The 18,706-nt window shown below is 38.7% G+C and overlaps 1 protein-coding gene across 4 annotated transcripts in view; it reads right to left on the bottom strand.

Annotated features, from left to right (window-relative positions):
• Positions 1–18,706, bottom strand: part of ARHGEF28 (Rho guanine nucleotide exchange factor 28) — a 3,217,901-nt gene that overhangs the window by 276,276 nt on the left and 2,922,919 nt on the right. For all 4 annotated transcript variants that reach the window (XM_044063941.1, XM_044063943.1, XM_044063942.1 and 1 more), the window contains 2 exons: positions 8,952–8,990; positions 7,715–7,762 (listed from right to left, as the gene is read on the bottom strand). In XM_044063941.1, the coding sequence (XP_043919876.1) occupies positions 7,715–7,762; positions 8,952–8,990 (87 nt within the window). The remainder of the gene's footprint in view (positions 1–7,714; positions 7,763–8,951; positions 8,991–18,706) is intronic.

Here is an 18,706-nt window from a genome sequence, read left to right as displayed (position 1 = left end):
CAGATCTCGGCCTAGTGGTCAAGCTAAAACCTCCAGCACCCTCTCTAGCCAACCAGTGTTTCATGTCCCTGCGCAAGTAGCTGACACAAACACACTTTGAGATATGAGTTATATACAAATGCACAGACACTCTTAGGGAAGGCTGGCACAGGCTGTCCAGCTATACCCCCTTCTCTCCAGACTATAAGGTAGAAATCACTGCCACCAACCACTAATATCAGCTACTAATAAGGCCCTTCCCAAAGGATGACCAATTTCACTGTGCAATATTACTGTTATCCAAACAGTAAGTGTAACCCAGGGCTAAGGCTATTCTGGAGTGGCTTAGTACAGTATCACTAAATACATGCAAGTACTCTAGAGCTTAAATTATCTCTACACAAAACAGCCACAGTTGAAAGGTTTAAAATATCTAATAATAAATAATAAAAACACAAGACAATACTTATTACTTCAACACAATGACATTACAGAGTTCAGAAATCACATGAAATACTTTAACTCATTACCTCCGAGTGACGCCTCCAGGTGCATTTACAATTAGCTCCTACTGACACCTCTAGGCATCAAATATTGCTTGCTCATATTTGCATCAATAATTCCAAAACCATGCTATGTACAAGGTTTTAAAAGATTTCATTGTAAAGCTTACACAATGGCAAACTTAATTGCATTAATATCTGACCTCTGTCTAGTGCAGGTAAATAGATATTAACTGCTGTTATGATATTAATTTAAATAGATATTTAGAAAAAGGTGTAAATTATATCTCAACAACCAAGTAATGCAGACAGGATTCCTTAGCCGCGTAGGAAAGCTCTCAGCTAGATGAATAAAATGTTGCTGGCAGTATGTGTGCAATTGGAGTGTTTGCTGAGATATTTTAAGTCATTTACAAAATATTATAAATGTAATAGTTACAGTGTTTATTGTGACTTATAAACTTCCTACAGCCTAAAGAATACTACCTCTATAAAACAGTTTGTGCTGAAGGGTGTGTCATTTATATTTCTTTCATAACCCCTATGGTTCTACAGATATTAACATTTATTTGAGATGTAAGGACATAATTTGATTATGCCAAAAGGCTTAGGATCTGCCCATTAGAAGTTACAGTGCAAACTTTCTGAGCTCCGCTGGAGTGAATGAGTTAAAATAATACCATAGAATAGTCTGATATATATATAGAAATCAGCTAGACTCATCTGGCTATATTCTATCTATCTCTAAGAGAAATACTAAGTTCTAAATAAACTACTTACATACACAGCAAAGGCAGTGTGCTGAAGAGTTGATGTGTTCAGGTTCAGACAAAATCCAAAATGTCAATTCTCTCTCTCTGAGAAAGTCTTAAATTTATTTTTTTATTTTATTTATTTTACATTTGTTTACCGGGCTAGTCCAACTGGATATATTTCCATTTTCAGCAGAGGCCCGGGGAGAAAAGCTCCACATTGGATTTAATACAAACAAGTCATTACATAAAGAAAGCAAGTAGTTAGTAAAAGGCCACAAGCAGAAATAAGGTTCAATCTAAAATATAGTAAAAATACAAACAGAAATAAGGTTCAATCTAAAATATACTAGTTGAAAATGTATACTAGGAAGGACATTTAATTTTATTTACAGTATAAGAATGGTGGAGTTATAATTTATTAAAACATTCATGAAGAGTATAATTGATTAAGTAAATATAAACCATATAACCATACAACGTTCTATATTAATTCATATCAGAGGCTAATTAACAAGGGTGTTTTAAGATTGTCTACTCTAGGGAGTATTAGAGAGAGAGGTAAGAGAGGGTGATTATGAGAAGAGTAATTAGTAGAATCATAAGATTAGTCGGGATTGATGCATGGGCATAGACAGAGAGTTTTTAGATGTTGTTTGAGCTTTTGTTTAACAAACAACAATCTTACTTTTGATCAACACATCAATAACACCATCAAAACTGTTAATAAAAAAATAGGATCATTACACCGTATCAAACCTTTTTCTCACACCTTCTACCAGAGCTATTGCCCTCCCATCTTATATCTACTCTCTTCTATGCCTCACCTATCTTCACTAACCTTAAGAAGGCCAACCTAAATAAACTAGCAACTTGTTACAATAGTATTGCCCGATTTGCCACCAGCAACCCTTTTCATAACCCCTATGGTTCTACAGATATTAACATTTATTTGAGATGTAAGGACATAATTTGATTATGCCAAAAGGCTTAGGATCTGCCCATTAGAAGTTACAGTGCAAACTTTCTGAGCTCCGCTGGAGTGAATGAGTTAAAATAATACCATAGAATAGTCTGACATATATATAGAAATCAGCTAGACTCATCTGGCTATATTCTATCTATCTCTAAGAGAAATACTAAGTTCTAAATAAACTACTTACATACACAGCAAAGGCAGTGTGCTGAAGAGTTGATGTGTTCAGGTTCAGACAAAATCCAAAATGTCAATTCTCTCTCTCTGAGAAAGTCTTAAATTAATTTTTTTATTTTATTTATTTTACATTTGTTTACCGGGCTAGTCCAACTGGATATATTTCCATTTTCAGCAGAGGCCCGGGGAGAAAAGCTCCACATTGGATTTAATACAAACAAGTCATTACATAAAGAAAGCAAGTAGTTAGTAAAAAATACAAACAGAAATAAGGTTCAATCTAAAATATAGTTAGTAAAAAATACAAACAGAAATAAGGTTCAATCTAAAATATACTAGTTGAAAATTTATACTATGAAGGACATTTACTTTTATTTACAGTATAAGAATGGTGGAATTATAATTTATTAAAACATTCATGAAGAGTATAATTGATTAAGTAAATATAAACCATACAACCATACAACGTTCTATATTAATTCATATCAGAGGCTAATTAACAAGGGTGTTTTAAGATTGTCTACTCTAGGGAGTGAGTAGAGAGAGGTAAGAGAGGGTGATTATGAGAAGAGTAATTAGTAGAATCATAAGATTAGTCAGAATTGATGCATGGGCATAGCCAGAGAGTTTTTAGATGTTGTTTGAGCTTTTGTTTAAAGAGGAAGGGTGATGATGTAAAAGTTAGAGTGGTAGGTAGAACATTCCAGTATTTACCTATGGTGTTGGAGAATAGTGAATCACCTGCAATGTTATTAGACTTAGTTAGCTTCACAAGAAGTTTATTAGAGGAGCGTAGAGAATTTAGATTAGAATAAGGAGAAATAAGGTCAGAAAGTATAGGGGTATTTTTTGGTTGGTGAAATATCCTGTGAACAAAGGTAAGTTGGGAGAGTAGTAGTGTATTTTTCAGTTCTAGCCAGTTTATTTGTAGTAGATTCTGACAGTGGTGAGTTCTAAATGGGTTTCCAGTAGCAAATCTGGCAATGCTATTGTATGCATTTGCTAGTTTAGTGAGGTTATTTTTCTTTAGGTTAGTGTATATGGGTGAGGCATAAAGAAGAGTAGAAGTAAGATGAGAGTGAGTGAGTGTAATTTTGGCCTGTGGAGTTAGAAAGGTTTTAATTCTATATAAGGAGCCAAGTTTTCTATTTACGGTTTTAATAGTGTTATTAATGTGGTTATCAAAAGTGAGGTTATTGTCAATTATAATACCTAACAGTTTAGTGGTAGAGTCAGGAACTATATGTGCACCATTATTGGAAGTAATAGAGAAGTCTAAGAGGGGGGACTTACTATTAGGCCTGAAGAGCAGGAGTTTAGTTTTATTGGCATTCAAAAGGAGGCAGCGTTTCAAGAACCATGTCTCGACTGTGCTAAATATATTCTGTGTTAGGGTTTGTAGTTCGGAGGAGGTGTTTGCAGAGCATATGAGTGTTGAGTCGTCTGCATATTGAATACATGTAGCTTGAGGTATTGCTACATGTAAGTCATTTATGAATAAAGAGAAGAGGACCTAGGATGGAACCTTGTGGTACTCCAAGAGAGACTGGCAGAAGGGATGAAAGTGTGTTTTCCCAGAGAACAGCCTGTTGCCTGTTACTAAGGTAGGAAGTAAACCATTGAACAGCTTTGGTATCTAGAGAGAAAGATTCAAGGGTTTTTAAGAGCATATGGTGGTTTACCATGTCAAAGGCTTTTGACAGGTCTATGAAGAGTGCTGATGACAGGATACTATTATTGCGGTTTCTATTGATACACTCGGTAAAGGATAGGAGAGCTGTGGTAGTGCTATGAAATGGCCTAAAGCCATGTTGGCAGTTGGCTAGTAAGTTATATTGAGTTAAGTGGTGCATCAGCTGATGATGAATACATTTCTCCATAATTTTTGCTAAGGGTGATAAGAGTGCTATAGGTCTGTAGTTAGAATACTCGTTTGAGCTGCCTCCTTTATGTAATGGGATTATGTGGGAAATTTTCCAGATAGCAGGGATGGTTCCTTCTTTGATAGTTCTGTTTATAAGGAGGGATATGGGATAAACTACTGCTTCAGCTGCTTTTTGAAGGTATTCAGATGGTAACTGATCTGCAGATGGGGTACAAGGTTTGAGTTTTTGGATGGATTTTAGGATGTAGGTAGTTGAGATAGGTTGTAGTTGAAATATGGGGAGATTAGCAGATATACAGGTGATAACACAGTACTACTGAGTCATTTCACATTACATCATTCTTGACACTTCTCTCATTCCCAGGCTAGCAGAAACTCAAAATTTACATTTCTTAGGTGTACCTGGCCAGGAAGCCACAGCAATAAAAGACATTATACATGTAAAACCTTGGTAATTATCTCTTAAATCAAGACAATAGAAAGAATTTCCTGGCCCAGACATTCTGTCTCCGAGCTTGAGATCAAACAGTCATACAATGCTTGATTTATCAGCTTTCTTCCAGCAGTGTGCACTGTGGTTACATTTTTGAAGCTCAGTACAACATATAGTTTAATCATAACATATAGGTTTCTTTACAGCTGTAAACCAAGCCTGTGGATTATATTAATATTTACAAACGACACAGAATTATTTACAAAATTCTACCTAGCTAGGCTGGCAGCCTTCACAGTTATCATGCAATATTTTGTATGCTCTACTAATTATTCCTTTTTTAACACCAACTTCAGTTCTAGATTCTAGGAAAAACTCTACAAGTGTTGGCCTTTCACTTAGTATCCCCCTATTTCTTTCTCTTTGCCTATACTCTGATATCAATCTTTAATAGGCAAGACAATCAATAGCCAGCAATCAAAATAAATTCTTGGCTTCTTCTCATTCTATTATCTTTCCCTCTCTAATTATTTGCTCCCAATACCTTGGTTCTTTTGCCAATTTTCTCCAATAAATTCCAGCCCCCTATTGCCCGTTGTCTGTATCCCTAAATGCAGCATCTCCTTTCTCCACTCCTGTGTTGGCTTAGTTCTTAGAATACTTTCTGCTACTTTATGAATATAATATTCTATATGGTTATTATTATTTTCCCTATGGATCTGCATCCAAAATACCAGTCTCTCCTTGTTTTTTGAGCCCCCCGTTTCATCATCATTCCTTTGCACTTTGAATTATAGGGTTCTGCTTGTGCTTTGTATAGCATCCTTACCTGTGTAGCTCTGAAATACCCCTTCAAATCAGGTAATCCCAAAACTCCATGTTCTAATGGAAGAATCAGATTATCAAACTTGACTCTTGCTGTCTTTCCTTCCCAGATAAAATCCTTTAGCTCTTTTTTAATTGTCATGCACAACTTCTCCTCTGGTTGATAAAAATATGCCTGACCTTTGTATAAAACTAAACAGACTAAAAACATTTTAACTGTTTGTATCTTGCTCTCCATATCCATATAACAGAGTTTCCAATTTCTCAGTTTTTGTATTAGCTTTTGTTTAGTCTCTTCTCACATATCCTTAGCTGCCACACCATAATCGTTTTTAAACCATACTCCTGTATGCTTCATTATATCATGTCCCAATAAATATGGATCTTGCTGAGCCAATACGTGTGTGGGTTTATAATTTATAGCTATTGCCTTTGTTTTAGCTTCATTAATTTTGCATTCCGAAAATATATGAAACAGCCTCAAAATGTTCCACAGCACTGATATGTCCTTTTCTGATTTTATAGGGTATAAAATAATATCATCTGCAAATACAGCCAGCTTTTCTTGACTACCATACTAATTATAACCTTGAATTTCTGAGTCCCTTATTTTCTTTGCCAATGGTTCTAAGTATAATACAAATAACAAAGTGAAAGAGGACACTCCTGTCTGGTTGCTCTGCTCAAACAGAAATTATCAGAGAGGAACCCATCCACTTTTATTTTCATCCCTGATCCCTCATATACATTCCTAATGAACACTATAATTTTATCAGGGAATTCAAATGCTTCTATTGCCCCACTCATAAACTGCCAGCTTACTCTGTCAAATGCTTTCTTTGCATCAAGACCCACCAACAACAGTGGCATTTTCTTACATATTGCTTTATTCAGGGTCATCGATGTTCTATTACTGTTGTCAAATGTTAGCCACCCCTCCACAAAACCACACTGATCTATATCTATCAATTTTGGCATCAACTTTGCCATTCTTTTAGCCATTACATATATAAACATTTTATTATCATGGTTTAAGATTGAAATACGCCTGTAAGAAGCTGGGTTTTTACTGGCTTTAGGTATTACTGCCACCACCACTTTCTTCCAAGATGTTGGTACTTTTCTTCCTCTTAAATTACTGTTAAACAAAAACTTCCAGATCCTTATCAGTGTTTTCCCTACTAGCTCTCAAACTTCCACAAGAATACCATCTATTCCTGGGGACTTTCCTGTGGATTGGTCAGAAATCCAGTCCTTCATTCCACATTACTTATTGCTTTTTGCCGAGAAAGAAAACTAACTCTATTTTTCCTTTGCACAGCACACACACTATCTGCCTTGTTAACATGCATGACTGAGAATGTCTGAATTTAGAGAGTAGTGTTACGTGACTTACTGCTATAGGCATTTCACTGAATGCTGAAATGCAGGTATTTCTCATTGGTGGTACAGTTGATCGAATTATGCAATGGTCAAATTTCATTAGATTTACTGTCACATAATTCAAGAGCTTTTTACCTTTCTTCAAGTTTGTGAGATTATAGTACATTAAAAATAGTTACCATGTGTTTTGTCTAATGTTGCTTTGGTTGACAAATGCTTAGGGTGGTTGTGTTTGTCAAATGTCTGGATAGTTGAATGTTTGATATCTCAAAGTGCCCTTTCTTCGAAACAAGTGAGTGGCAACTGAGAGGGGGTTAAAGTGTGTATGTACGCATTTGGGTGTTACTGTTAGGGTCGGGGTTACATAAGGGTATAGCTGTTGTGTGTTTGCACACAAGGGTGTGTATTTTAGAGTTAGGGTGAGGGTTAGGTAAGGGGTTAGATTTCATGTTTGTAGTGTGTATTATAGTGCATGTTTGTGTGTCTGAATGAGCCTTCTGTAGTGAAAGTTATGGGAAGGGTATTTTTAAGGTACGATATGAGATTAGGGTTTGGGAAGGGGGATGGATAGGGTTAACAAGTGTTACTGAGATGTTGCAGAGGGGTGATGTCTATTCAAGTATACTATTTACTGTAGAATATTTGTGCTAACCTAGGCAGACAGCACAGTCTATCATCACTGGTTAGAATATTATATGTATTTTGTTTTCTCAACTGTACCCCACTTCATCATTAGTTAGACTATGTTGACCCCACAGTCACAACTAGATACAAAAACAAGAAAAGAAAATAATTTCTTACCTCTATACTGTATAAAAGCTGAGTTAGGTTCTGTATGCATTGAACAATCTGCAAAACATAATTGGTTTACAAAATTTAAATGTAAAATTAAGTGCAAGCACTATTAATGCAGTAAAGTTGTGCTGCTGCAGAAATACAGCCTTGGTTAAAAGCAAAAATGATGCATTTTACTTATTTGCCCTTAATAATATTTTTTATACAGTACTGGGTCCCTGAATTGCTAAAATGGCTAAACAAATCTCACGTCAGATGTTGGAAAAGTCACAGTGATGGAACAGCCCATAGATATAGAACAGAATTTGGTGTCCCTAGCACTCACCTTTGTTTAATCACAACTTGTAAACTATCAATTTTTTGGTAATGTACCAAGTTAATATATACCAACCTAAAATCTTCTTTCTACCTTTAAAAGAAAACAATTTAACAGTTTAGAGCTGTCATTTCAGCAGACTGTTTTATAAGTTGGCAGACAGAAGAGCCACTCTCCCTGATCCAACCTTCCTACAGCTCCAGAACAGGCATCTATCATATCATGGTCCATGCAATCAAGTCAGGCAATCCACTAAGCATTCTAAAATATACCATAGCCTAGTTCTCTTCTCATGTTTACTTACCCATCATGGGACGCTCTGGACTGTGGTACTGAGAATTAACATGCAACCACAGGGGCTGCCTAGCTGTATGTAACCTTACTAAAGTATATACAGTACATCTATTTGCTTAATAGCAGAAATTTCACATTCTCCCTTGTATTCTTGGCAAAGAAATTTAGGGAATAAACAATAACTGGAAAGTTTTTAGTGACAAAAAATCATGACAAAATGTAATATAGTGTGATAACTCACATTTATGTCAGCTGCCTGTTCATAAAATCATGCTTAACATGGAAGTTACAATAGATGTGCACCATTGACCTCTAAATATCAAGGAAAGAAAACAAGAATGCTGACATATGAACATGGACTGAAGAGTAACATTTTTGTATTTACAGCTGTATACAGACTGTTTCACTGTCACATTATCAATGGTATATCATTACTGCTTCTCATTTTACTGGCTAGGAAGGATATCAGTTTAAGTAGAAAAATACAGAAAGATGGATAAAAAGAATTTGCAGCAGACTAAATCAATTTATCAATATTCATTTTCTAGGCACGTTAGTGTGCACAGATGCGCCCTTCACAAAAGGAGCATTAAAACATTGCACTTGTTAATATGCAGATCTGTATGTATTTACCTCAGTGTAGGATGATCCTGGTATGCATAAGTAGTCAATCTAGAAACAAATAAAAAATAAATTAAATTCAAAAATACAAAGATATCTTCCACTCAAAGCAATCAGTTCTACTAAATAAACTGTTTTTTACAGTGGCATATGTATTTACTGCTATTCGGTAACCAGGTAAGTTAATATGTTTGAAATCATTGATGCAATTGAAAATTGTTCTATTAGTGATACTCTTCCATGGAAATAAATCTGGGATGTTAACTGACCATAACTTGCTACTGGAACTATATTCACACTAGTGTTTGCAGTCTCAGGTGAAAAATGCAGTTTTGTTTTACTGTTTCCTTTTAAATAATGGGGCTCTTTTCAGCAACACTGTAAGAAAATGGTTTTAGATGGGTTCCCTATCAAAAGTTTAAGACAACTTTAAATGCAAGCTAACACAAGTTACAGTAAACATTAAAAGGTTGCTTTTACACATTTAATGCTTTTTTTTTTCTTGCAGGTGGCGAAAGCCACATCCCTGCACCTTCCACACCTCCACTATCAATACGTACTAACTTTGACATCACTGTAACTTGGGGAAGAGGGAAGATGAAATACTCTAACATACAACTTTTGAATTTCCATGCATTATAATTAGGGAAACCTTTACGATGTTAACAGTTATCATTTGTCACATTCATTTGCTGGATTTAAACCATGAAGACCATCTGGCGTGTATACAAGGCAAATCCCTATCATACTCTCTGTGAAATATTGTGGGATCATTTAGCTTAACATCCACTGCAATGGAGAAGCTGAGCCTTGACACTTAGCACTTATGAAATTTCAGGATTTGTACTGTTTTGCAAAACACTATATCATCCAGTTTCTATTAGATGGTTTCTATAACATCTCACTTTATTCTTTAAAGTCAACTTTTTATACAGATCAAATTACAGTAAAGTGCAGATTAAAATTGCAGAATAAAGTTGAAATGTTCTGTAACAACAAAGCTTGAAAATAAAAGACCTGTAAATATATTGTTAAAAATCAGTAACCTCCCCAAACTTGTTTATTGATATTCTGTCTGAAATACAGACTTACACAGATACATATACAATTGAAGCCTTCTGTTTTCCATGAATATTAACAGACCCCACATCAGCCTTTTAATACGCAAGGCATTACAGTGACATGTCTTTTGGGATGAGGCATGGCTAAAATCAACAACAAAGAATACTAAAACATGTTCCAACATCCTCAGCACAAGGGATGAGTTTCTGGAGCTCATACCCCTCTGCTAACATTGTTTTTATTTTGGAATCTTACATTCAGCAGCATATACATGTAGCTCCCACTGTATTTCATGTAGAAGTAATAGACTGTAGTTTTCCATTACACCACAAGGTGGAGCTCCTTTTCAGGAATATAAAAGACAATTTCGAAAGTGAAAGAGGATTCTGGAAATCTAGCTGAAGGAGGGAAGACTGAAACATGTAGGTGAAGGGAAAAAGGGCCTTGCAGCATGACTGGATTTTCTTTTCTAGTGTTTTGGGACAGGGAAGTGAAGTAGCAGATTGTGTCTGTCTCTTGATGAAATCCTGGATATGGTATTTTGTGGAATCAGGAGGGAAGTCTGAAACCAGTAGTTCCATGCCTGCTATGATTCAGCAAGGAAAGGAGTTCCCTTGAGCCTAGTACCGAGAAGCCAAAGATGATTACCAGAGTTCTGGTAGGTGATTTTCTACTTTTCTCATCAGAGTAACCACGGCGCCTGGTCACTAGGATATTCTCGACGGAGTGGTGAGAGGCTCTGGCTGTCATTTTATATTTTTATAAGATTGTGGTCCCCCCTCCTCTTTAATGCTTTGTGGATTACAAATAACTGGGATCCATATGAGCTCCAATTTGGGCCCCATCATGCTGGCAGCCAGACTCTAAGTAGTCACTGGCCAGTGAACAAGGTATAATAGAGTGTTTCATAGCTGGTCTGTTTAGAATTGATCAAGGGGGGTAGAGGGTGTTAGTACTGCTCAATGACATTGCATTTTGTCATATTTGTATTGTTGCATTATAAATCCTCATTGTTCAATGACATTGCATTTTCTCATATTTGTACTGTTGCATTATAAATTCTTATTGTTCAATGGCATTGCATTTTGCTCGTGTTAGTACTGCTGCCTTCAAGAATTTTGCTGCCCAATGACATTGCATTTTCTCATATCTGTACTGTTGTATTATAACTCTTTTATTGCTAATGACATTGCATTTTTCCCTTGTTTGTATTGTCGCATTATAAAGCTTTACTGCTCATTGATATTGCCTTCTTTGTGCATGTTTGAATGTCAAGAACTTCTTCTGTTGAGTTCTGGGGAAGACGGTGAATGTATGTTTTCATTGCATGCATATTCTCACCTTGCCTTATTGCTAACTGATGCACTGTTGAAATAGTTTACGGTTGTGGTACTGCCTTTTTAAACTAGATGTGTCACCTAGAATAAAATCTGTCCCTCTTGCCACCTTGGTGTGTTGGGCCTAATAGGGGTGTCACCAGAGTCAGGTAGGAAGGAACCCATATCTCTTCAGCTACACCTGTGGGTGCGCTACATACAAAATATCATGTGTTTGTCACAATTTAAGAAGCACTGCAGAACTTTTTGAAGAATAAGCCGTATTGGCAGCACTGACTGAAATGAAGAAAAATCTCAAGCATGACAAACTAGTGAAGCAACAGTACTACTAGCACTTTGCAGATATGCGCGTTCATCTGCAGTATGCATTAGACAATCATTCAATCAGAAATCATGTATACACTATTGTAAGGAAGTAATTTTTATAAGTTCTTAGGTGTATACTAGGCTAATGACCACTAGATTTCTTATAAGCCTAGCCATGCAATCCAAATGAGACCCACACATTTGATTTATACAGAAGGTGATTTACTGACTGCCTCTGTCCGTTACAGGCATAGGAGCCAGACCAGAGGTTAATTTCTAATTACCCATCCAATGGTCCAAGTTGCACTTAAAAAGGTATTGGGAGGAACTCTGCTTCACAAGAATGGGAAGCCTGTTCCAGAGAATGGGAATTCTGTGAGAAACATATCTGTCTCTCCAATATGTTCTATTTATGTTGCAAGCAAAATTTAGGTCTTTTAATCTAGTAGTTCCAATGCTGTTTGTTTTGTGGATATGCAAACAGAGTCCAGGGATGCACTGCATGCCAGGCAAATATCACCTCCCAGAAGTCTGACACTGAGTAAAGAGACAGGGCTTTCAGGCAATCATCACAGAACATTGTATTTACTCCTTGTATTCTTTTTGCAAGAAACCATTGTGGCCATTCCAGCTGTATGCGTCTGGGTCAGGTACATACAAAGGGGGCATTACACTCTATGACTGGTCTGATGAGGGCCAATTACACTGGCATGGTGACCTCTCTGGACCTAGATGCCATGCCCTTGCTTATAAGTTGAACAACATAGAAAGATTTTCTTACTACCTTGGACACATGCTGGTCGAAGGCTAGGTTGTTATCTACATGACTTCCCAGATCCCTGACTAGTTAATCAATTTTTATGGATATTTTATTGATGACTTGGTTACTGGGGGTGGTAGACTTCCAAAAAGGTACTATGGTGCATTTCTTGGTATTGAGTTGTAAGCCATGCCTTTGGCACCAAGTATTTGTCTGTATTAGACCTTCCTGAAGGGTATTTAATCTTGTGGGGATTCAATGACTGCCTTTGACATTGGCTCTGACATCTGGAAAGTAGATGCCAAAGAGGAGTGGGGCCCGGTACAAAGCTCTGGGGGATTCCACTGGTGACCGGCCTCTTTGTGAAGGTGGCCTCACTGATTTTAACCTTCTGTGTCCCATCAATGAGCAAGCTAGCTATCCAGCTTGTTATAAACAGAATTATACCCAGTTTCAGAAGTTTATTGTCAATGTTGGATTGGGGTATTGTATCAAATGCTTTAGTCAGATCAGGGTGGGCAGTACGCATGGTTTTCCCCTCATCCATTGCCTTAGTGACCTTTTCAAAGAAGGCCACCAGATTTAGTAAGCATGACCTTCCTTTAACAAAGCCAAACTGAGAAGGATCAGGTGACTGGGGGTCTTATGTCCTTGTTGACAATTTCTATAATAACTCTTTCCATGCCTTTGCAAACAAGACTAGTCAGACTAATGGGTCTGTAGTTTCTAGGATGTGTTGATGTGTTATGAAAGATGACAACCAATACAGTCCTCAATTCACGTGGCACAAAGCCTGTTTTAAGACTATGGCTAAATGATGACTCCAGGGGTCCTGATAAGTCATATTTTAGACTAGTGAAGAGGCATCCTGGGTTGGTATTGGGCCCCACTGAGACTTGTGTTCTCTGCTTTAGTGACTACAGCCAGTAAATGGTCTCTAGTTATAGCTGGAGGGGTTATGTTTGAGGGTATGGTTCAGGGTGAAAGGGAGGTAAAAGAATTGAATTTGTCCACTAACATGTTTGCTACATTGCCAGGCTCAGTGAATGTTGGCACCATTAACCATCGGGACAGCAAATTGCTGTGTGCTGCTGCTGAGGTTTCTGACATAACTGAGAAGGCCTTATTCATACAGTCGCATGGCTATCTTAATCTCAATGTTGGCAATGCTTGACCTAATCAGCCCTCTTAGTTGGCTATTTACTTTGACGACAGAGTTTCCTTTTTTATGGGAATTATTCTTCCTGATTTTGCCATTTTTTTCCTTTTGTAGTATATCCTGTTTAATTTGAGATCCACCAGGGTGGTTTGTTTCTAGGGCTACTCCTGAGCTTACTACTGGGGCTATGCAGCCATTAACATGGTTGTACAGAGTTTCTCAAAGCAATTCTGCATAGGCTGCTGTGTTCTTTGGGTTGGAGGGGCACTGAATTTTGACAATCCACCACTTAATAAATTGTAATTTGCCTTGGAATTGTTCCTTACTGTTTTTAATGGGATTACAGAACTGATTTTGACTTTGAAGGAGACAGCATTAGGCTTGGGCCTTACCAGGGAGGATGAAAAGTACAGTTTTGTACCTACCATAAATGTAGATGTTCGAAGATCCACATTGCTGCAGTCCTTACACTTGGGTAGTCCGCTGTCCTCGGTCGGCCCGAATATCAAAAAGATATTGACGCGGTCATACTTTAAGACTGACATCAAGACGCCAGGGTACAAATGCGCATGACCGACGCCATATCCTCAGTCTTTTCTTGCCCCAGATGTCAGAAGACCCTAAAAAGAAAGGTCAAAACCAAAAGACAGCAAAACAACCAACCACCTCTTTGCACTAATCATATGTACAATATATACAATATCCACAATATTCACAACCCAAACCACACAAATCAGCCTCTAACTACAGAGGGAAGGAGGGAGGGTATTGACTGCAGGAATGTGGATCTTCGAACATCTACATTTATGGTAGGTACAAAATTGTACTATGTTCTTCATCTCACATTGCTGCAGTCCTTACACTTGGGTAGAATCCCAAAGCAGAGGTAAGGGAGGATGGCAAAACTATAAGCAGTAGGGGCTGCCAAAATGCCCTGTAAAATTGCAGTGGCAAAACCAGCCCTAGATTTAGAGTAAAGTGGAAGGTGGTAATGCTTAGAGAAAGTATGCACTGAACTCCAAGTAGCTGCCTCCAAAATATCTTTAGTTGCCACCCCTTAAAAGCTGTAGAAGTGGCAGTAGCCCTAGTGGAATGAGGCCTAATTCCAGCTGGAACCTCCTTACCATGATGGGAATAACAGAAAGCAATACAAAACCCAATCCACTTAGAAATAGTTTGTTTTGACACAGGCTTGCCCTGAGAACCCAAAGCAAATGAAACAAATAACTGCTGAGACTGCCTGAACCCTTTAGTTCTGCTCAAATAATATCGAACTGCTCTGTGTATATCCAAAGTGTGCAAAATCTTTTCCCCTTTATTTTGGGGGCTTTGCATAAAAGTAGGCAAATGAATAGTTTGGTTTAAAGCCACACTAGAAACCACTTTAGGCATAAAGGAAGGATTAGTAATGAAGATACCCCATCCTATGGAAAATTAAGAAAGGCTCAACCGCCATAAGGGCCTGTAATTCAGAAACCCTTCTCGCAGAGGTAATGGCCAACAAAAAGCAGTCTTCCATGATAAATATTTCAACTCGGCAGTAGCTGCAGGCTCAAAAGGTTGTAGAGTGAGTTTCTCCAACACAAAATTGAGATCCCAAGCAGGAGTAGGAGCTCTACGTGGGTCTTAAATTCTTTGCCCTCTAAGGAATTGCTTAAACAAATGATGAGAAAACAATGGTGGGTCACAGTCATAGTGAGCAGAAATTGCTGCAGCATGAACCTTAATAGAAGAGAAGGACAAACCTTTGTCCAGTAACTCAGCAAGATATTGAAGAGCCACACTTAAATTAGGCTTAGAAACATCAAATTCCTTTGCTGTACTCCAAAATAAAATCTCTTCCATTTATCTACGACACTTCCTTGTACTAGGCCTTCTGGCCTCCAAAATAACATTCAAAACTTGCTGTGGAAGCTGAGACCCTCCAGGGCTTAAAACAGAATATGCCAGGCTGTTAGGTGAAGAGAGTGAAGTTTGACATTGAGTAAATGACTGTTCTCCTGAGACAGCAGGTGTGGAATCGAAGGCAAAGGCCATGGAGGCTCCCTGTGCAGACTTCTCAGTAATGGGTACCAGTGCTGTCGAGGCCAATCTGGAGCTATTAAAATCATCTTTGGCTTGTCCTGTCTGACCCTTTAGGAGTACCTTTGGAAGGAGAGGCAGAGGTGGAAAGGCATACACATGAAGACTGCTCCAATTGAATGAAAGAGCATCCACTTTCCAAGCTGTGGGATGAAACCTTTTTGTGCAAAACTTTGGCAGCTGGTAGTTTAGTGGAGAAGCTTAACACAGATCTATGTCTGGAGTTCCCATAACACTGTCAATTTCTGAAATACATGAGGATCCAATTTCCACCTCGTGGGGATCCATATACCTCGCCTGCTCAACACATCTGCTAAGGAGTTCTAAAATTCCCAGCAGAAACCTTTTGCACTGAAGATTTAGCTGTAAACTGAGAGCAGTCTCCCACAAAATCATTGCTGTGTCTGCATAGAGGATAAGAATGTGTTCCCCCTTGCTTGTTGATGTACCACATGACAGTTTAATGTGTTGTCTGTTAGAATCCAACACCTGCCCTGGAAGAAGTGGTAAACCTATTATGAAAGCTATTAATGCAAATTGGGACTGCTAACATCTCCTTTCAAGTTGATATGTAGATGTTCAGTAGTCTGGCAGGCCATGTGTCTTGTACCCAATTTCTTCCATTTAGATGAGCTCCCCTAAGCTTGTCTGAGGCATCTGTCGTTAGAATCTTGACTCGTTTCTCAGTCAATCACAGAGAGTCCCTTTGTTTAGGTGACATTCCTGAGCCCACTACACAAAAAATTCCTTTTTGACGTGCAAGGTATTTATCTGAATGATATACCAGTGTCCATATCTTGGCAGTGCTGTGTGTCCATACATTTTTTGAGAGAGATACCATTAGTAGCCTCACATGCAGTTTGCGCATTGGGGAAGCAATTCAGAATACAAGATGCCAATGAACCCCAAGGCTTGAAGGACTGTCCTTGGCAGTCAGCCTGGACTGATGGGAGAGACAAGATAAATTGATGGGAAGTGGAAGAGGAAAGATTCTTTTGTTTGTATCGGGGTCAAAAAGGCCATCTGATGATGTCTGTATTCAGTCTCACACCCAGAAAGCACATGTCCTGAGAGGGTACTAGGACTGACTTTGGGGTTTTGCCTCACAGGAATCACTCCCAGGCATCTTAGCACTGCTATCACATACACATTGTAAATGATGAAGAAGTTCGTCTCCCTTCCTTGGGCCAGAATCAGCAATCAGCCCAAATAAGGATAGATCTGTATTCCTTTTAGCCTGAAGAAAAGCTATCACTTCTGGAGCCAGAACCTTCGTGGAACATCCTCTGGGTGCAGTAGATAAGCCAAATGGCAATGCAGAGAACTGATAATGAGAAGTCCCAGCCCAAAAATCGTAGATACTTCCTGCAATCCTAGCCTGATAGGAACATGAAGGTGTAAGCTTCCTTGAGATCCAGAGTCACCTATATCCAGTGATCTCTTTGGCCCCAGCAGGAGGTAAAAGCTGCTGGTAACGGTCAACATTTTGAACTTGGGAATGTCCAGATAAGTGTTATTGAGGATAGATAAATCCAAAATTGGTCTCCCACGTGTTCCCCTTCTTGTACTAGGAAACAGGCTAGAATAAAATCCTCTAGGCCCATTTCTCTCTGGGCAGGAGGGACCACCGTACATGGCCCCTATTTCAGAAGCAGCAGGAGAAATTTGTTTTGTGAGCCTCTAGTCTCTTTGCTGCTGAGGAGGAACGCCCGGCATGCCTTTGAAAGGAGGCAAGGTATGGAAATAAACTTGTAACCTTGGTGTATGATATCTAATAATACCCATCTGTCTTGGGTAATCAAACCTCTAATTTTTCTTGAAGAGTGCCAACCTTTCCTTCCTAGCAAAGGTGCTGCCAGGCAAGAAGGCTGATCTGGCAGCTGAAAAGCTGTAGGTCATTGGGTCCCTGTTTACGAAAAGGGATCTGGCCCCTGCCCCCTCACCCCAAGATCAGGTGGTGAACTCCCCTGCTCTAGGCTGTCTGAGAGAGCCCTGAGTTTCCTGTTCCCTACCACGCTCATATCTACCCCTAGACTGTGAATCGGCAAGAAGGGTACTTACTCACCCCTTAGCAGGCCACATTCTACTAAACTTCGAGGCTGAACTTGCAAAAAAATCTTTAACAGCCTGCATAGATTCTCTAGCTCCTTGTCTTCCATTTTCTTTTAAGACTGACTCCTACAGGTGAACCAAAACAACACATCAGACTGTACTGGAGCATCCAAAAATCCTTTGTCTTAACATGGTCAGATAAGCTCCTGATCCCTCAGCCAGGCGTGCCCGCGAAGAACTGGACTCCAGTGGCAGCCATTCCCTAGACGCCCAGGCCTGTACAGCATCAAAACCACACACAAAGAATGCTTACCCACCTGTTCAGAGATACATGTACCAAATCTTTGTAATTCTTCTTTACACTCAATGCCTCTCTCCTCGCCAGAGCATCTACACCTTTAGACTTCAATTGAGAAAGAAGATAGTTTTGATATTTCAACATGTGAAACTGGCAATTCAAAGCCTCTCATAGCTAAGGTGGAGCTAGAAGCTTATAGACTTTCTTTCCCCATCTATCCAAAGTTTTTCCTGGGCCTCTTTATCTGAGAGGAACCGGATTTTTAACAACAGAGGCTCCTTGACACCCTTAGGTCCCTGACTAACAGTTTCTGGGTCCGCCCTCTAGGACTCTTATAAAGATATTTATGAGCTCAGGCACTCCTGTAATACCTCGTCCGGGTTTAATATTGACAGGAGTACAGGAGGCAAAGAACTGTCAGGATTAAGTGGAAGCCTCTGCAAACACATCTTCCACAAACATCCAGAACAGGAGGTATAGCCAAAGGCCTATGCTGGGTAAAAGCAAAAATTCCCAAGCTCCTTTTCCTGAATCAGAGGAAGTCCTGACCTTCCCACTTAAAATGTTCCCTCATGAAATGAAGAGTCTCTTGAAAAAAGAAAAATGCTTTAGTCAGATCAGGGTGGGCAGTACGCATGGTTTTCCCTCATCCATTGCCCAGAATCTTTTCTCAAAGAAGGCCACTCAGATTTAGTAAGCACAACCTCTTTA

This window comes from Protopterus annectens, chromosome 2.part2 (genome assembly GCF_019279795.1).
Source record: "Protopterus annectens isolate FY-2018-M chromosome 2.part2, PAN1.0, whole genome shotgun sequence".
Lineage (NCBI taxonomy): Eukaryota > Metazoa > Chordata > Ceratodontiformes > Protopteridae > Protopterus > Protopterus annectens.
Note: the sequence above shows the minus strand (reverse complement) of the source record. Positions and strands in the feature narration are given on the sequence as shown.